The sequence below is a fragment of the Labrus mixtus genome, chromosome 17 (assembly GCF_963584025.1).
Source record: "Labrus mixtus chromosome 17, fLabMix1.1, whole genome shotgun sequence".
Lineage (NCBI taxonomy): Eukaryota > Metazoa > Chordata > Actinopteri > Labriformes > Labridae > Labrus > Labrus mixtus.
The window spans coordinates 17250079-17270555 of NC_083628.1; the positions used below are offsets into that span (position 1 = coordinate 17250079).

At 46.9% G+C, this 20477-nt stretch overlaps 1 protein-coding gene across 2 annotated transcripts in view; it reads right to left on the reverse strand.

Annotated features, from left to right (window-relative positions):
• Positions 1-854: 854 nt before the first annotated feature.
• The window catches only part of apc (APC regulator of WNT signaling pathway), a 21604-nt gene continuing 1981 nt past the window's right edge, over positions 855-20477 (reverse strand). Inside the window, exons 1-17 of one of the 2 annotated variants that reach the window (XM_061061783.1) lie at positions 16061-16150; positions 11924-12076; positions 10749-10836; positions 10428-10635; positions 10099-10207; positions 9832-9945; positions 9661-9723; positions 9269-9319; positions 9101-9187; positions 8835-9012; positions 8561-8761; positions 8384-8479; positions 7772-7911; positions 7606-7683; positions 7154-7270; positions 6867-7081; positions 855-6661 (exon numbers count right to left, since the gene is read on the reverse strand). In XM_061061783.1, the coding sequence (XP_060917766.1) occupies positions 1771-6661; positions 6867-7081; positions 7154-7270; positions 7606-7683; positions 7772-7911; positions 8384-8479; positions 8561-8761; positions 8835-9012; positions 9101-9187; positions 9269-9319; positions 9661-9723; positions 9832-9945; positions 10099-10207; positions 10428-10635; positions 10749-10836; positions 11924-12058 (6771 nt within the window). In that variant the 5' untranslated portion in view covers positions 12059-12076; positions 16061-16150 and the 3' untranslated portion in view covers positions 855-1770. Of the gene's footprint in view, positions 6662-6866; positions 7082-7153; positions 7271-7605; positions 7684-7771; positions 7912-8383; positions 8480-8560; positions 8762-8834; positions 9013-9100; positions 9188-9268; positions 9320-9660; positions 9724-9831; positions 9946-10098; positions 10208-10427; positions 10636-10748; positions 10837-11923; positions 12077-16060; positions 16151-20477 lie in introns of those variants that run through there. The other variant, XM_061061781.1, reaches the window with a different exon arrangement.

Here is a 20477-nt window from a genome sequence, read left to right on the forward strand (position 1 = left end):
CAATGTCAATACAGATTCATGTTTCAACGGCTGAAGTTTCCCTTTAATACTGATCTAAATAACCGTGTCAAGTGGGCGTCACTCTATAAAGAAACTCACATTCAAACAAAGTCATATATCCCAGAAGGTTCATTCTTGCTTTCCTTCACATTCAGAGTGGTTGAACAAAACCCTTATGATGGCCAAACGGCAATGAGTCACCTCGCCCCGAAAAGGGTTACCAGGGCAACCCCCTGGAGCCAGACGGGGGGGGGGGGGGGGGGGGGGGGGAGGGTGGAGCTTGAAGGCGTGTTTCTGGGCTTACCTCCATGGGGACCAGTCAGGCATAGCCTAAGCCACCGCACTATAGGCCCAACACCCGGAGGGAGAGGCAGGGGGGTCGGGGTATGCTAATCCAGCATAGAGGGGGACCTGGGCTCACGTCAACGCACAGGACAGGTTCTGTCAAAACTCCTGAAGAGGGGCCGTTATGAAAACTATTTCCAAACAAAGTTCATAAGTGTACATGGTACCGGAGCACAGTGGACCAGCTCTTTACCCTCACAGGGGTTTGCTCATCCAGTCTACATGAGTTTTGTTGACTTGGAGATGGCTTAAGACCGGTCCCTTAGGGGGCCATGTTGAGGGTCCAGAGGCATAGCTACGAGCCTTAAGGTCAGTGGGACCAAAGTGGGAGCTGTCAGTTCCCAGTGCGTGCTGGCCTTCACCCAGACCTGGTATTGGCTGGAGGATGATATATCCTGAATCCCCCAGGAGGAGCTGGAAGTCTGGGTTGATTTATGGTACTTCACCCTCAGATAAGCGGAAGAAAATGGACGGACAGAAATCAAAAGTGAACCACAAGACAACACGAGTCGGTTTGCACCTAATCGTTGAATTTTATTGTCCATCTTCAGTTTAACATTTTCATCTCAAACTTTTCCTCCAACATAAAAACAGTGAAAGTTTCAGCCATCAGCAACACTGTCAAACATTTTTGGCAAAACTCATTTTTTGTTTTAAATTATGTGCTTCAAAGTTAAAAGGTTTTAAGGTTTTACAGCAATAACTTACATTTTTACAGTGTTATTTGTTGCCAAGGCGACAGAGTGGGACGTTAACAGACCTGCAGACCAAAACCTTTAAAATTCAGCAGAAATTACAGGAACGTTTGAAGTGTTCTCTCAAAGCAGGGTCTTAAAGTTTCAGGTTTACACGACAGCAAACTTTCCTCTCTGAATAAAAAAAAAAAAAACTCTGTGAGAAGAACTTCTGAAAAATTGAATTTTTATCCGAGTTCGTTAAAATTCAAAGATGAGGAAGAATCTCAACCAATCACAAGACTCAGATTCAAAATGATCACATGGTGTGTTTTAACTAACGTGGAGAAAAACTCAACTTTTCAGGACCAAACCATTAAAAAAACATGGTATCTTCCAAAACACGCTACAGCTAGCAGTAACATTGAATCGTCATCATCATCGTTATGTCACCATGGTAACTGTCATCATTAAGGTAGGGGGCGGGACCATGCAGGGGCACAGGCAGAAAGGGGTGGATCTAAGCGCTACACATCATTTTAGTGGTATAAAAACATAAAAAGTTAATTTGTAAAGTTCTCTCTCATTGAATGAAGAAGCTTGACTGACAGGTGAGAGTAACCAATGAGGAAAGAGAAGGCGGGTAAGAGAAAGGGGGGCTAGCACTTAGATACTGACTCTCTTCTTTGCAAAGTTCAGTTCACAAACACTTTCTGACTGCCATATTTACACATCCTCCATTTTGTCGTTTTCACACTGAAGTCACGATGTAAGAGCCGCGCTCACCGCCACCACCGCTGCTGCCGGCGCCACCTTCCCCGCCTTTAGGCTCCCGTTTCTTAGTGACAGGTGTCGGGATGAGAGAGGGTCGTGTCGGTGTGGTGGACGATGATGTGGTAGTTGTGGGCGTGGCTGTGGTAGTGACATCAGGGTTGCTCTTCCTCGGGCTCGGTGTATAGTTGAAGGGGCTGACTCGAGCCGCCACGGCGCCACTACGCTGCTGACCTCGCTGATGCTGCGAGGGTGGTTGTTGTTGATTTTGTTGTTGATTTTGTTGTTGTTGATTGCACTCAGGTGGGGGCTTATCGTCAAGGCTCTCACAGCTCCGTCGCAGGTTGAGGTTGGACGAGGAGGAAGAGGAGGAGGAGGAGGGGATCTTGGAGGGGGCGGGGCTGTCGATGACAGGCGGGGCATTGGCCGTGGTCGGAGAGCGAGCTGAACAGGCAGAGGTGGATCGTGGGTTGTTGACGGGGCAATCCTCCAGACGAACCCAAACATCTTCTGATTTCTCTGTGAAGCTCCTCCCACCTGACACATCACTGCTGCCGCTCTTTGTCTTCCTCCAGGTTCCCTTTGACCTGGCGGCGCTCTCCTCCTCGCTCCGCCCCTTCTCACTGGACTCGGATGATGCTGACAGCACAGAAGACGAGCTTCCTGTCCTCTTCCATGTCCCCACGCGTGGCAGGGATGTGGAATGCTTCCCTCCTCCTCCTCCTCCCCCACCACCACCACTACTACTACTTTCCCTTTTCCAGGTGCCGGTGCGGCTGAATCGTGATGATGTCACTTCCTGTGGCCGTGACGGGCTTTCAGAGTGTGAGCGGTTGATATCGTGTCTCCTGGTTGTTGATGGTAACGGCGTCTCTGGGCTCGACGGTGACTCTAAAGTCACTGCTGCAGACTCTTCCAGCTTCCTCTTCAGCGTTGGGCTCGGAGCTTCTTTGATGAAGGTCGACTGACGGACGAGCGTCGGTTTCTCTGGCTCCGCCTTCTGCTTCTTGGAGCTGCTGAGCCGTGATGCAGACTCACTCCGCGGGACGCCGCCGCTCCGTGCTGCTCCACTTTGTTTGGCTGTTTTTGATGCTGACGAGGACGATGATGCACTTCCTGGAGAGCCGGTGCGTGGCAGTTGTGACAGCTTCCCTCCTTTCTGATTGGCTGCTGAGGAGGAGCGTGATGGCGTTGAGTCTCGAGAAGACCCGCCCCCCCTGTCAGCACCGTCACTGCTTCCTGGAGCTTTAGACACAGCGGCTGCTCTTGGTTTGCTCCGCCCCCTTGCTGCTGGCTCCGCCCTTGGTTTACCCGTGATCAGACTCCTGTACACCTTTTTCCCGCCTCTCACGGCCTTTGACTCCTCCTCTTCTTCTTCTTCTTCCTTTTTCTTTTTGGCTTCCAATGTGGTGCGTTCCCCCCCCTTCAGGATCCGGCCCCCTCGCTTCCCCTCCTTCCCCTCCTCCTCTTCTGTATTCTTATTGGCTGCTGGCAGGCGGAATGGCGAGCCAACAGACTTCAGGGACAGCACTGAGTCAGAGTCTGATGACGGCTGGCGGGAAAGGGAAGTGGCGGCTGCAGCTGCGGCGTTCAGGCTGCAGACGATGGAGTTGGCTCCTTCCTGGATCGCCTTCCAGTCAAAGGACTCTGAGTCGGGGGAGGCGGGGCTTCTGGGTACCTCTGACGGCTCCTCTTCAGCTTTTGGCTCAGGAAGTGAGACAGAGGCAGCAGCAGCTTTCTTCTTCTTCTTGGGCATGGCGGAGCTGATGCACTCCTGCAGGAGGTCGTCCTCCGAGTCAATGCTCAGCGAGCTGAGCGACGAGTTCCGGGAGAAGCAGACGGGAGTGTCCTCAACGTGAAACGCTTTGGGGGCGTAGCCAGCAGAGGGGCGGGGCTTCAGCTCTGCCTGAGGAACTGGCTCTGTCGTTGCTTTGCCTCCATCCTGCCTTTCAGGCGGTGGCGGCGGCGGCGGAGGAGCGAACTCCTTGTTGTTGTTCTCTTGGTCGATGTCGCTGAGCGAGCTCAGAGACGAGTTCCTGGAGAAGCAGACGGGCGTGTCCTCAATGGAAAACTTCTGACGCTCGTCAGACGCTATCGTATTTGTCGCAGGTTTTGTACGAGGGAAAACGGCTGCTGTCTGCTGCTTCCTCTTCCTGCCTTCTTCTTCTTTTGTTTTCTTTTCCTCTTCATCTTTCTCAACGCCATCATCTTCGTCAAAGTCCAGTGAGCTCAGGGAGTCGTTACGGGAAAAGCAGCACGGCGTTCCCTCGATTGGCGTGTAGTGTCGGGGGGAGTCGAAGGCAAACCCTGGCTTTGCTTTGGCAGCTGTTGCTGTGGCAACGTTGAAGGCTGCCCGCTGGGGCATTGGCTTCACAGGTGAAGTCGGCTTTTTCTTCTGCTGCTGAGGAGGCGGGGCCAGAGGAGGAAGGGGCGGGGGCAGGGGTGGGGCTTGTAGGGGCTCAGAGTTTGACGGGGCTCTGAGCGGTTTTCTTGGTTTCGCTTTCGGCATGGCTGCGCTGATGCACTCTGCAAGGATGTCATCGCCATTTTCCCCCTCAGGAAGTCCTTTCCGCCTGTTTTGGGCGGAGGTGGGAGGAGCTACTGATAAACCGGCTGCTGCTGCTGCTATCTCATTGGGCGGCGAGTCGATAGTGAGGTCACTGAGAGATGTGGCGGTGGAGAAGTTCAGTGGCGTTCCTTCCACACAGTAAACTCTAGGTACCTCCTCCGGTGGTGGCGGCGGCAGTTCTTTCCTCTGCCGGCTTTGAGGTGGGAGGAGCTTGTAAACAGGAAGCTGGCTGGGTTTCCGTGGTGCTGCTTGTTGCTGTTTCTTTGGTTTCCGTGACGATTTGGGCATGGCCATGTTGATGCACGCCTCCAGAATCTCAATGTCATCATCGTCGTCTGATTCGTCGAGGATGGGTTGTGTCGCCTCCTCCTTCCTTGTCTCCTTCCCTCCGTCCTGCTCCTCCTTCCTCATCTCTGCTGCGATGTACGGCTCGTCCAGACTGAGCGCGCTCAGACTTGAGGCTCGGGAGAAGCCATGTGGCGTGCTCTCTGTGGCGAAGTGCAGCAGGATGTCGGCGCCGCTCTCCTCCTCCTTCTTTAGGGCTTTTCCCTCGTCCTTTGCTTTTTGACTTGCTGCTGGTAATGGCGGAGTTTTGGCACGGCTCGGTGGCATGGTATGTCCTGGACTGTCAGGTAGGTCACTGGGGCTGACGACACCACTTGGCACGCCACTACACGGCTCACTTGAGCGCACAGAGCTGGCGATGGAGGACGTGGAGAAGCTGTCGAGGGAGCTAACAGACGTGCAGCGGCTAAACATTAGCGGCGTCTCCTGAGCGTACGGCAGCTCCGGAGGACTCTTTGGAGTCCTGGCGCCTGATGATGTCACATGGTGGTGGTGATGGTGGTGGTGGGCGTGGCCATGATGATGATGACCACGTCTTGCGCGGTTGGAAGGAGCAGCGGCAGCCGTTTGGCTCTCTGCCTCTTTCTGCTGCCTCTGTTCGTGTGCGTCCTTCTCACTGACAGGAAGTGTCGGATAGTCGTTACTTCCACCGCGACCACGACCAACACTCCCGCCTCTCCTCTTCCTCCCGATGACATCACTATGCTCCTCCTCCTCTTCTGACGACAACGAAGACAGCGAGCTGCCTCTGGAAAAGCAGATGGGCGTGTCCTCGACACAGTACGTCTGAGTGGACTCCTGGTTGCTTTTTGTGGCTGGACGATTGGTTGATGGTGGAGGGGGGCGGAGCTTGTTGGCAGAGGATGGCGGGGGAGGGGGCACTGAGGTGGCAGCAGTTTCTTCAGACTTGAACACTGGTTTGCGGGGAGCGTCAGCAACGTACTTCAGACTATAGTCGATCGGCTGCTCACTGTTTGCGTCGCCACCAAAGTTTGATGTTGCAGTGGCGGCGACATAGCGAGGTGGGACAGACGCCATGCGGCCGCTGGTTGCAGACTCAGCGCCGTCATTCCTTCTTCTAAGCCGGCCATCTTGTTGGTCGTCTTCATCGCTCTCTATCACACTGCGATGGTTGGGACTCTGTCTCCCGGAGTTCAGCTGTTCATCAGAGTACTTCAAGCTGTAGTTGATGGGCGTGTCTAGCTCCGCCCCGTCATCGTCCGCCATGTGGTTGGCGCTCCGGATTTTGTGGGCTAGGTCAGCGGGGTACTTCCTGTAGATGCAGCACTTGTTGGCCTCGCTCTCATCAGACGGATAGAATGGTTCTGATGACGGTTTGGTCTTTCCACGGTTTCCGTAGCCATCGGCACTCGTCACACTGTTAAGGCTGTCGCTGGACGCTCGTACGCTGGGCGGGAACACAGGCCGGGCGTAACCCGCATCCTCGCCTGTCCTCTTAGACACGTCTCCATTTTTCGGGCTTGAAAGCACTGGAGTGTTTGCATACGACCTTGTTGTGCTCCCTGCTCCTCCTACACCATTACAGCCCCGCCCCTTCCTGTGTCCCGCCTTGGGGCTCAAGTTGTCGATGTTGTCGAAGGTTTCTGACAGCTGCTGGGCGTCCAGCTCCTCAAACAAAGCCTTCTGTTTGCGAGCGTGTAGTGATGGGGCGCCGGCGCCCGGGGACAACACACTGGCATCCTTGTAGCGAGCTGGCCGGTTGGCCATCAGGTTGCGGAGGGCAGCGGCGCTTCCCATGGCGATCATTTTGTGCCGAGAGTGGATGAGGTTACGCAGCATGCCCACAGCACCCAGCTCCCATAATGCTTCCTGGTCTTTGGCGTCTCTGGCCGACAGATTCCAAAGAGTCCCACAGGCGTTGGACACGATGGTCAAACTGTGAGACTTCAGGTGCTGCAGCAGAGTGGGCAGGCAGCCGTGTTCCCGAAGAATCTGCCTACAAGACAACAAGCAGGGAGCAGAGTGTTCATACTGGAGTTTACCTCTACAGGTGTTTATGTGTAGCTGTTTACCTGTGTGTTTACCTCTATGGGTGTTTACCTCTACAGGTGTTGCACAGGTGTTTATGTGTAGCTGTTTACCTGCACACGTGTTTATGTGTAGCTGTTTACCTGCACAGGTGTTTATGTGTAGCTGTTTACCTGTGTGCCTCATTGGTGGCGATAAGGCTGGACACGTTGCGTAGGATTCCCCCACCACTCTCAATGATGGCCAGCGTGTTGGTGTGACTGCGGTGCGTCAGCGTTCCAACCAGGAAGGCAAGCGCTCCGTCCACGGCGCAAATGTCGGCCTTGTTCTCGGTGCAGTGGGCCGACAGGTTCCAGAGCGCGCTCAGTACAGACTTCAGAGTGGACTCCTGAAGAAGAAGAAGAATCAGTTCTCCACATCAGGAAGTACTCTGACAAACAAACAGGAAAGACGTTTTTACCTTCTGGACTTCTAGAGCGCAGCCCATCAGCGCTCGCACGCTGCCCACCTCACGCAGTGTCTTTTTACTGTTGACATCAGCACGCCATGACAAGTTTCTGAGTACACTCGCAATCACCTGACAAAAGAAAAAAACAGGTGGACAGAGGAAAATATTACTTCTTATTTAAACTGATTTGTCAAAAAGTTTCCTCAATGAAATCAACAAAATAAAGCCAAGGCATCACAGTGTGAGGGAGGACAACCTGCTGCAGGTGTACACCTGAGGGAGTCATAAACCTGCAGGTGTACACCTGAGGGAGTCATGAAGCTTTAGGAGCACACCTGAGGGAGTCATAAAGCTGCAGGACCACACCTGAGGGAGTCATAAAGCTGCAGGAGCACTCCTGAGGGAGTCACATCAGTGATTTAAAGCAGCTGTAAGACGGTTGCCATGGAGCCAGTTGAGTTTACCTGCTGCAGGTCTTCACTGTCAGACTTCAGCTGGGCGACCATCGCCCTCATGCAGCCCTTCATGGAGCACAGCGTGGCCTGAAAGGAAGAAAACACAGAGCTGTGATCTGATTGGTTCCAGGTAGTGGCATGTTTGAATCATGTGGTTACCTGTTTTTTTTCTCACCTTATTAGCTACGTCTCCAAAGGTGAGGTTGGTGAGCGCCATACCAGCATATCGACGCAGTGTGACACTGTAATGGTCGCTGCTCAGACCGAACATTTCACAGTCGACCTGCAGCAGCTCTGCCACTGCCTGAAGACCACCTGCAGGGAGGAAAAACCCACACTGTCAACAGCCTGTAAACCAGTCTGAAGACCACCTGCAGGGAGGAAAAACCCACACTGTCAACAGCCTGTAAACCAGTCTGAAAACCACCTGCAGGGAGGGAAAACCCACTCTCAACAGTCTGTCAGTAGTAAACAGCCTGTCATTTATAAACAGCCTGTCAGTAGTAAACAGTCTGTCATTTATAAACAGCCTGTCAGTAGTAAACAGTCTGTCAGTAATAAACAGCCTGTCATTTATAAAGAGCCTGTCAGTAATAAACAGCCTGTCATTTATAAACAGCCTGTCAGTAGTAAACAGTCTGTCAGTAGTAAACAGCCTGTTCGTTGTAAACAGCATGTCAGTAGTAAACAGCATGTCAGTAGTAAACAGCCTGTCAGTAGTAAACAGCATGTCAGTAGTAAACAGCATGTCCGTTATAAACAGCCTGTCAGTTGGCAATTAACTCACCCAGCTCGTTCATGGCATGGCGATGTTCTTCGTCAAATGACAGCTTCATCAGGACGCAGACAGCGGGACAGATCTGATGCTCCACAGGAGATGGCACTAAACACACACGCACAAAGTTAAACACACACAGTTGAACCCACATACGCACACAGTCTGAGCTCCTGATTGGTCACTCACTGGGGTTGTCTTCCTGGTCGACGCCCCTCTCATGGTTCTCTTGCCAGCTCCAGCATGCTTCACAGTAATGACGCACCTGTTCCAGCAGGTGGAGCACTCTGATCTCTCTGCGTCCTCGCTTATCATCCGGCTGACTATGAACAATGTTGTGCAGTGCCGCCGACGCCCGTGCACGAGCCTCTTTACTACCCCGAGAGTTACCTAGACAACAGGTGAAACAACATTAAAACCACCATATTTTTAAGAAAACACACAGCAACAAAGAGACAGTTACCTAGCAACAGGGAGTCCTTGTCATTGCCGTGCAGCAGCTGGATGAGCAGAGGCAGACAACCGGACTGACGCATGGCGATGCACGAGTCCTGAGAGCTCGACATAGCGAGCAACGTCCGCGACATGTCATCTTTATCGTGTGTCCCCAACATGGACAGAAGACTATACACCATCTCCACCTGCAGGGGGCGACAGCGCTCATAGGTAATTCAGTATTTTGGAAGCTAACAAGTTTTTCGTTGCAGTGTTGCTAGGCAGATTACCAACCTTTGTTCCCAGATGGCTGGTAATTCGTCGAGGAACAGAGTAGCTCGCCTCATTGGCTGGCTCATGGTCCAATCGGCTGCTGGAGCTCTGTCGCAGAAAAAAAAGTGTTAAGATAATTTGTCAAACACACAACAATAAACAAAAAAGATGAAGAATGCCAGTTCTCACCTGAGCTCCAGCCAATCCGCTGCTGTCGCTCGCCCCCTGAGTTTCCTCCACCTGACAAAGAGAGAGAAAAAAATCACAAGTAAAATTATCACTGTAAAAACTGAAGGTTGGAGTCGAATATTTAATTTTCAGTATGAAGTATCCTGATTCATAAATACAGTTCTGATGTCACACAGAGAGAGAGATGTGAATATTTTAAATTGTTCATGGACGTCCTGCCTCCACAGACTTCTCCAAGATGGCGGCCACATAGACCTTTTGTTCCTGTGAACAGCAATGGCCCAGAATGCATCTATGTGTTCATATCTATGGTTTACACCATGTGTATGCAGCTGCAGTTTGTGAAACCCTAACCCCCCCCCATAACAAAAGAGAAAGGTTGTTCAGCTCACGTGTAGACGAGCTCCCAGCCGCAGGATGTCCTTCTCTATCTGCTGAATACGAGACACACGAGCCTGCACACGCACACACAATCAGAGACCGGGGTTGAACTGAACGTCTGCTCTCAGGTTATTCACTTGTTCTTTTGCCCCGCCCCCTGCCTGTTCCTCTGTGAGTCTTACCTGAGCCCTCCTCTCCATCTCCTGACAGGATCCCAGCTGCTCCTCCATCGCCGAGCGGATCTGCCGAGCTTCGAACTCCAGCTGACGACGACTCATGTCCGTCTGTAGAGTAAACTACAAACAACAAAGTGTAACCATGGCAACGTCATCTCGAGATGATTGGAACTGTAGTATGTAGGGAGAGGAAACTGGAGAAACTTGAGTATGACTGTGGAAACTTTAAGAGTGCAAACACAGCAGGCAAAATTAATGTGATTTAAGATTTACGTTCTCCGTCAGCGGCAGGCTGTCGATCCTTTTAGTGAGATTCTGCAGCTGAGCGTAATACCAGTCCTTCTCCTTCTCCTCCTTCTCCAGCTCGGCCAATAGGAGAGACCTGTGAAACAGCAGCCAATCACAGAGGGCCCCACCACTACCAACATGAAAAGAACTACAAACATGGCCACGAAACTACAGTCATAGTCCCAAGAACTGAAAACACAGACAGTAGTACTGTTTATTATCCTCTTAAAGCTGCAGTGACTGTAGTACACAGTAACAGTACTCTGACAGTTATAAAAGATCTCTAGTACGATAAGAATAACAACCAGCAGTACCTCTCTTTCTCCAGCTCCTCCAGGCAGCGGTCTTGGCTGTCTCTGCCTGCAGACGGCAGCCCTCTCCTGGGAATCGCAGCTGGGGTGGGGGGGCCTGCGGCTGGTCCTGCAGTGGCTCCAGAACCAGAGGAAGCTGAGCTGGAGGAGGACGAAGGGGGTAGAGAAGGCCTCGATCTGGGCTTCAAGCCTGCAGAGTCCAGGCTCATCTCTAGAGGATAGAATACATTAGGTTATACGGGTAGGATTTTTTTATACATGTACTCTGTGTATATACAGAGTGTACTTTATGTTCTGTGTGTGTGTGTGTTTGTGTGTGTTCACCCTTCAGTCTCTCGATGAGCTCCAGCTGAGATCCAGTAGCCTCCCCAGAATCTTCTTCTATGGTGCCCTGCAACTGCTTCAGCACTTCCTGTTTAAGGAGGAAAGTCATGTGACATCATATCATACATCATCATGTTTCCTGATGTGAACACAGGGGGTATCATAGTCAAACACACACTAGACGTTTTTCTTCTGTCAGGTACTCATCAAACATTATAAATAATATCAGCGTGTCTATGTTCTTCACTCACCACGATGAAACTACAGCGTTCAAACAGCGACATGATGCAGACTCACCTCACTCAGTGTGTGTGTGTGTGTGTGTGTTTCTGCTCATCCACATAATACAGGAAACAGGAAACAGGAAAAGGAAAGGACAGGACAATAGAAAGAAACAACAAGGGTAAAAACAACAACACACAACACTATGAACTGAAAAGATTGAAATACATGAATAACTGCAAACCTTGAAAACTATCAAGATATAAAATAAAGAAAGCCGAAGAAACAGACGACTACAGTGAACTCAGTAAGTGGACGAACAGCAGCACAGCGCCCCCTGGGGCTCCAACACCCTTTACACATCCAGATTAATGTGACTGTATAACATGTTAATAACATGTGACAGTGTTAGTATGTATAAAATGTTAATAACATGTGTCAGTGTTAGTATAACATGTTAATAACATGTGTCAGTGTTAGTATGTATAAAATGTTAATAACATGTGTCAGTGTTAGTATGTATAACATGTTAGTAACGTGTGTCAGGGTGTTAGTATAACATGTAAGTAACATGTGTCAGGGTGTTCAGTGTTTCCCCTAGGTTTAAAGCGTTGGGCGGGTGGGGACAAGCCGACATGCCGACACAAACACTTAAAGGAATCTTGGTGTTCATGTGCCACTTTTAATGACAGCTGTCCTTTTCTATCGGAAAGGTATCCTTAAATGACTTCTTTCCCTGATTTCCGACTCTATCCACTATCCTATCTCTACAATAAAGGCACAAAAAGCCCAAAAATAAATCTTAAAAAAAAAAATTAAAAAAAATAAAAAGTTTTTTTTTAGTTTTTTTTTTTACTTGACCTTCGGGGGGGGGGGGTGGGCCGCCCCCCTAATATAATGGTAGGGGAAACACTGGTGTTAGTATAACATGTTAGTAACGTGTGAGGACTCACCTTCATGTTGGACGCCTCAGTCTCCAGTTTGGTCAGATGGTTGGAGTTGTCCTGCAGCTCCTGTCTCAGATTTGAATTCTCCATCTTTAACACCTCCACCTGTCTCAGCAGCTGGTCATACGACGCTGCCGCCATGTTTGACCCGCGGCTGACCTGCAGAAACCCAATCACAACCGTCAAACCTGTAGTTGTGAAGGACTGCAGAACTATATAACTGTATTACAAGGGTAAGGACTACAGGCTCCACTTGAGGTTGGACAGCAATTAAGACTTCTGGTAAATTCTTCAGTAAGGACTACAGGTCAGACTTATGGTAAGTTCTTCAGTAAAGACTACAGGTCGGACTTATGGTAAGTCCTCCAGTAAAGACTACAGGTTGGACTTATGGTAAGTCCTCCAGTAAGGACTACAGGTCAGACTTATGGTAAGTCCTCCAGTAAGGACTACAGGTCAGACTTATGGTAAGTCATCCAGTAAGGACTACAGGTCAGACTTATGGTAAGTCCTCCAGTAAGGACTACAGGTCGGACTTATGGTAAGTCCTCCAGTAAGGACTACAGGTCGGACTTATGGTAAGTCCTCCAGTAAGGACTACAGGTCAGACTTATGGTAAGTCCTCCAGTAAGGACTACAGGTCGGACTTATGGTAAGTCCTCCAGTAAGGACTACAGGTCGGACTTATGGTAAGTCCTCCAGTAAGGACTACAGGTCGGACTTATGGTAAGTCCTCCAGTAAGGACTACCGGTTGGACTACAGGTAGGAATAAAAAAATAAGTTCTCTAGAATGGACTTAATGTGGGACAGTAGGAGTACAGATAAGATTTATGGGAAGTTATCCAGTCAAGGCCTTGACACACCAAGCAGACGGCAAAGAACTAGTGGCGATGCAAGCCGCCTGTGGCATGGCCAAAAAGTTGCACTAGAACACACCGCAAAAACTGCCAACCACCACGTACGTTCTGATCATGACAGGAAATAACTTTCCATGCCAGCAGGGGGCGGTAGTCCGTTGTTATGATACGTGGAGACAATTTTCACACTGCTGTTGCTCACCACTCGTATTATAGGTAGCTTACTAATGGAGAATAATGTCTGATAAAAAAAGTTGAAGATGGCGCTGGCGTTGTCAGCTCTTGGTCTTTTAGTGGAAAAAGAAAAGAAGAGGAGGAGGAGACAAATAAGGAGAAACCGCACTAATGGGTGAAAGAATGGATACTACAGCGGCAGGCTCAAGGGGCTTTCCTGAACTTGTGTCGAGAGCTGGAGAGAAATGAAACCTCCCAACAACCAATCAGAGAGATCCCTCTCTGCGACGCTGATTCTAAAGGCTGATGGGTAGGTAGGATTAACAGTAAGTCAGGGGTGCAAACTCATCAGGAATGAAAACGGTGACATGGATCCAAACCTCCTAGGGGGGTCTGGGGGCATGCTCCCCCGGGAAGATTTTTTTTAAAATATCAGCTTTAAAATGTGAATTTACAGACGATTTTAGCATTCAGACTAAAGAAGCAAACAATAAGAAAAACACAATTGCTTGTCAATATCTATGTTCTGTTTTAACTTTTTGATAAAGCTTCAGTGAAACATGAAGAACACATGCTCCTAACCTTGAGTGAGGGTTGAGAGTGAATTTGCAGAACAGGGCTTACCCTGTTCCACTAAGGGGTGATGTGAAGGGCAGTCACTATGCAGGTAGCTCTCAGAGCAGAGTCTGAGAGAACATCATAATACAGTCATCAAGTATGACAACATTTTCTCTTCTATCATTAAATATGTAACATTATCAATATATGAACCTGATGTTTTATCTCCTGCTGATTCTCATTAAGTTTATATTCCCTCTCTTATTACATGTGTTGACCAGCTGTCTTTAATGTTGCCTGAGATAATAATGAACCAGAAAGCTGGATGAAGTTACCTTCAGCTAGCACATATATCTCTCAACATCTTTGGCTACCAAACAGTAAATATGATCAGACAGGATGTTTCACAGAAATCTTTCCACAGTGTTTTCACGGAAAAATAACGTTATGTAAATTAGCCATGTGCTGCACATTGACTCATTGAATCAGGTTTCATGCTTCTGGTCGGCGCGACGATATTGCGCAATCGCAAGAGGAGGGTCTGCGGAGCGCCCAGCTGTGCACCTCCAAGATTTTGTAACAACGCAGACGGGTACGTGCCGACAGTGTTGTAATGATTGCAATGGCGTGTTGAGAGGTTGCGCTTTGACTGCAGTCAGTATGAAACGTCTCACCAGCCGCAAGAAGCTCGCGTCGCAGATTTAAGAAGTTCAGATAAAAGTCACCTTTTATATTATAGATGGGTTAAACTGTATTGTCTGTCCCAGCAGTGACAGAATTGTTTATTACTGTTTGTTTGTGTGTGTGTGTGTGTGTGTGTGTGTGTGTGTGTGTGTGTGTGTGTGTGTGTGTGTGTCTCTGTCTCAAACACTGTCTGACTGTCACATGATTCATCAGCTGACTGCATCTTTAAACCCAACTCATGAGGTCACAGCAGTTTGTTATAAAAACAACAAAAGTCATGTGTGAGCAGGACTTCTGATTATAGAGAGGTCCTCTCCCCCCCTCTTGTACATAGCGTTGTAGTACAACACATGCATGTCTTGATGTGATCATGAAGTGTGCTCAGTTTACAAGACAGGCGGACTCGAGAAATATAAAAGGGATGCATGGTTGAGTCCGCATATCAGAGAACATCTCAGAGATCATGGCAGCTACTTTACTGACTTTGTGTTTTATTCTGAGTCATGTTAGTCAGAAACAGAAAACTCTGGGGTTTCTCCTGATTGAAGGCTGACCACGTTGTATACCCGTGTGCTTGTGCATGAACTGTAGGATGCTGAAGAACACCAGCTAGCTTAACCATGCTATGAAAACAAACCAGCAGCTAGTCAACGATGTCGTGCACGTGAGGTCAGATATCCTACAGGACAAAACAATAACTAATTAATTATGCACACTCGCCACCCACTGGACAGGGAGGTGTACTGCAGGTGCTTTACATGTGGTTAATATCAGCGCTGTGTGAGAATGACAGACAGCCTTCAGATTTTTCAGTCATTGTTCAAAAAATTCCTTCAAAAACGAAAATATTCGGTTAACGCGACCTCTGGTCAGGACCTTATAGTGAGCAGTTGACAGTGGGTCGCAAAGATGTGCCTGGAAGAAAGGTTGTGTCAAAAAGTCTTTGAAGCGCTTTTTAAACATGTTTTTGTTCCATTTCTACGTTCTGTCACATGTTTTGTACAACTACGGGACAACAGAACTACGAAACCTCACAGAACTACGCAGAAATACGAAACCTCACAGAACTACAAAACCTCACAGAAATACAAAACCACACAGAGCTACACAGAATTACAAAACCTCACAGAACTACAAAACCTCACAGAACTACAAAACCACACAGAGTTACACAGAATTACAAAACCTCACAAAACCTCACAGAACTACGCAGAACTACAAAACCTCACAGAACTACAAAACCACACAGAACTACAAAACCACACAGAGCTACACAGAATTACAAAACCTCACAGAACTACAAAACCATACAGAACCTCACAGAACTACAAAACCATGCAGAACTACAGAACTACAAAACCACGCAGAACTACAGAACCTCACAGAACTACAGAACCTCACAGTATCAGACTGTGTTTAGCATTAATCCATCATTCTCATAAGTAATCGTCATCATTGAGCCGTGTCCCCTCTCTCCCTTTTTTTAAATCTCCTCCCCCCGTCTCCTCCCTGCATCACCCGTCGGCCATTTTCTCTACCTCCTCTCCTCACTCCATCACCACCCCCCTCCTCCTTCCCCTGTGCTCTCCATCACAGAAAACTGATGACAATTTTAAACAGCCTCAGAAGAAGAAAAACACGACAGGGAACAATAGACAATGAAAGACGGAAAACACAACACCCCCCTCATCCTCCTTCCTCCTCCACCTCCATCATCCTGCAACCATCCTTAATCTGTACCCCATCCTCTCCTCCTCCCCTCCTCCCCCTGGCTTTAGAAAATCCATCCCAGAATCAAAGTAGAGAGAAAAGAAGGATGCAAAGAGGAAGAATAGATTCTGGATAAAGAAAGAGAAAATGGCAGCTCACCCCATCGCTGAAGCCTCCATCACCCTCCCTCTCTCTCTCTCTCTCTCCGTCTGACAGAAGGCAGTCAGCTGGGCAAACAAGCAGCCAATGAGGAGCCAGAGACAGAGAGAGAGAGGGAGAGAGAGAGGAGGAGGGGTGGGCTGCTTCTTCCTCCCCCTCCTGCTCCCAGGATGCTTTGCAGTGGCTGCTGCAGGCAGACTGTCCGGGTTACTGACACACACACACACCACACACACACACATCAATATTGGACTCCTCTTCATGCATCTGTAAATCTTCAACTAAATACTTGTTATTTACTGATTAACAAGATATGTATATATATATATATATATATATATATATATATATACATACATATCTCTAGTAGTAGCACCTGTAGTACTGGAGGAGTTTACAGCAGTAGTACCTGTAGTACTGGAGTAGTTTACAGGATTAGTACCTGTAGTACTGGAGGAGTTTACAGTAGTAGTACTGGAGGAGTTTACAGTAGTGGTACTGGAGGAGTTTACAGTATTAACACCTGTAGTACTGGAGGAATTTACAGTATTAGTACCTGTAGTACTGGAGTAGTTTACAGTAGTAGTACCTGTAGTGCTGAAGACGTTTACAGTATTAGTAGCTGTAGTACTGGAGGAGTTTACAGTATTATTACCTGTAGTACTGGAGGAGTTTACAGTATTATTACCTGTAGTACTGGAGTAGTTTACAGTATTAGTACTGGACGAGTTTACAACAGTAGTACCTGTAGTACTGGAGTAGTTTACAGTATTAGTACCTGTAGTGCTGAAGACGTTTACAGTATTAGTAGCTGTAGTACTGGAGGAGTTTACAGTATTATTACCTGTAGTACTGGAGGAGTTTACAGTATTATTACCTGTAGTACTGGAGGAGTTTACAGTATTAGTACCTGTAGTACTGGAGGAGTTAACAGTATTATTAACTGTAGTACTGGAGGAGTTTACAGGATTAGTACCTGTAGTACTGGAGGAGTTTACAGTAGTAGTACTGGACGAGTTTACAACAGTAGTACCTGTAGTACTGGAGTAGTTTACAGTATTAGTACCTGTAGTACTGGAGGAGTTTACAGTATTAGTACCTGTAGTACTGGAGAAGTTTACAGTATTAATAGCTGTAGTACTGGAGAAGTTTACAGTATTAGTACCTGTAGTACTGGAGTAGTTTAAAGCAGTAGTACTGGATGAGTTTACAGGATTAGTACCTGTAGTACTGGAGGAGTTTACAGTAGTAGTACTGGACAAGTTTACAACAGTAGTACCTGTAGTACTGGAGTAGTTTACAGTATTAGTAGCTGTAGTACTGGAGTAGTTTAAAGCAGTAGTACTGATGAAGTTTACAGTATTAGTACCTGTAGTGCTGGAGAAGTTTACAGTATTATTACCTGTAGTACTGGAGGAGTTTAAAGCAGTAGTACTGGAGGAGTTTACAGGATTAGTACCTGTAGTACTGGACAAGTTTACAACAGTAGTACCTGTAGTACTGGAGTAGTTTACAGTATTAGTACCTGTAGTACTGGAGGAGTTTACAGTAGTAGTACTGGAGGAGTTTACAGTATTAGTACCTGTAGTACTGGAGGAGTTTACAGTATTAACACCTGTAGTGCTGGAGGAGTTTACAGTATTAGTACCTGTAGTACTGAAGTAGTTTACAGTACTAGTACCTGTAGTACTGAAGTAGTTTACAGTACTAGTACCTGTAGTACTGGAGGAGTTTACAGTATTAGTACCTGTAGTACTGGAGGAGTTTACAGTATTATTAACTGTAGTACTGGAGGAGTTTACAGTATTATTACCTGTAGTACTGGAGGAGTTTACGGTATTAACACCTGCAGTACTGGAGGAGTTTACAGTATTAATACCTGTAGTACTGGAGGAGTTTACAGTATTAGTACCTGTAGTACTGGAGTAGTTTACAGTACTAGTACCTGTAGTACTGGAGTAGTTTACAGTATTAACACCTGTAGTACTGGAGGAGTTTACAGTATTAACACCTGTAGTACTGGAGGAGTTTACAGTATTAGTACCTGTAGTACTGGAGGAGTTTACAGTACTAGTACCTGTAGTACTGGAGGAGTTTACAGTATTAGTACCTGTAGTACTGGAGGAGTTTACAGTATTATTAACTGTAGTACTGGAGGAGTTTACAGTATTATTACCTGTAGTACTGGAGGAGTTTACGGTATTAACACCTGTAGTACTGGAGGAGTTTACAGTATTAGTACCTGTAGTACTGGAGGAGTTTACAGTATTAGTACCTGTAGTACTGGAGTAGTTTACAGTACTAGTACCTGTAGTACTGGAGTAGTTTACAGTATTAACACCTGTAGTACTGGAGGAGTTTACAGTATTAGTACCTGTAGTATTGGAGTAGTTTACAGTATTAGTACCTGTAGTACTGGAGGAGTTTACAGTATTAGTACCTGTAGTACTGGAGGAGTTTACAGTAGCAGTACTGGAGGAGTTTACAGTATTAACACCTGTAGTACTGGAGGAGTTTACAGTATTAGTACCTGTAGTACTGGAGTAGTTTACAGTATTAGTACCTGTAGTACTGGAGTAGTTTACAGTAGTAGTACTGGAGGAGTTTACAGTATTAGTACCTGTAGTACTGGAGGAGTTTACAGTACTAGTACCTGTAGTACTGAAGTAGTTTACAGTATTAGTACCTGTAGTACTGGAGGAGTTTACAGTATTATTACCTGTAGTGCTGGAGGAGTTTACAGTATTAGTAGCTGTAGTACTGGAGGAGTTTACAGTATTATTACCTGTAGTGCTGGAGGAGTTTACAGTATTAGTACCTGTAGTACTGAAGTAGTTTACAGTACTAGTACCTGTAGTACTGAAGTAGTTTACAGTATTAGTACCTGTAGTACTGGAGTAGTTTAAAGCAGTAGTACTGGAGGAGTTTACAGGATTAGTACCTGTAGTACTGGACAAGTTTACAACAGTAGCACCTGTAGTACTGGAGTAGTTTACAGTATTAGTAGCTGTAGTACTGGAGTAGTTTAAAGCAGTAGTACTGATGAAGTTTACAGTATTAGTACCTGTAGTGCTGGAGAAGTTTACAGTATTATTAACTGTAGTACTGCAGGAGTTTACAGTATTATTACCTGTAGTACTGCAGGAGTTTACAGTATTATTACCTGTAGTACTGGAGACATTTACAGTATTAGTACCTGTAGTACTGGAGGAGTTTACAGCAGTAGTACCTGTAGTACTGGAGGAGTTTACAGTATTATTACCTGTAGTACTGGAGGAGTTTATAGTATTATTAACTGCAGTACTGGAGGAGTTTACAGTATTATTACTTGTAGTACTGGAGTAGTTTACAGTATTAGTACCTGTAGTACTGGAGGAGTTTACAGTAGTAGAACCTGTAGTACTGGAGGAGTTTACAGTAGTAGTACTGGAGTAGTTTACAGTATTAGTACTGGAGGAGTTTACAGTAGTAGTACTGGAGGAGTTTACAGTATTAGTACCTGTAGTACTGGAGTAGTTTACAGTATTAGTACTGGAGGAGTTTACAGTAGTAGTACTGGAGTAATTTACAGCAGTAGTACCTGTAGTACTGGAGGAGTTTACAGTAGTAGTACTGGAGTAGTTTACAGTATTAACACCTGTAGTACAGGAGTAGTTTACAGTATTAGTACCTGTAGTACTGGAGGAGTTTACAGTAGTAGTACTGGAGGAGTTTACAGTATTATTACCTGTAGTACTGGAGGAGTTTACAGTATTAACACCTGTAGTGCTGGAGGAGTTTACAGTATTATTAACTGTAGTACTGGAGGAGTTTACAGTATTAGTACCTGTAGTACTGGAGGAGTTTACAGTAGTAGTACTGGATGAGTTTACAGTATTAACACCTGTAGTACTGGAGGAGTTTACAGTATTAGTACCTGTAGTACTGGAGTAGTTTACAGTATTAGTACCTGTAGTACTGGAGGAGTTTACAGTAGTAGTACTGGAGGAGTTTACAGTATTAGTACCTGTAGTACTGGAGGAGTTTACAGTATTAACACCTGTAGTGCTGGAGGAGTTTACAGTATTAGTACCTGTAGTACTGAAGTAGTTTACAGTACTAGTACCTGTAGTACTGGAGGAGTTTACAGTATTAGTACCTGTAGTACTGGAGGAGTTTACAGTATTATTAACTGTAGTACTGGAGGAGTTTACGGTATTAACACCTGTAGTACTGGAGGAGTTTACAGTATTAGTACCTGTAGTACTGGAGGAGTTTACAGTATTAGTACCTGTAGTACTGGAGTAGTTTACAGTACTAGTACCTGTAGTACTGGAGTAGTTTACAGTATTAACACCTGTAGTACTGGAGGAGTTTACAGTATTAACACCTGTAGTACTGGAGGAGTTTACAGTACTAGTACCTGTAGTACTGGAGG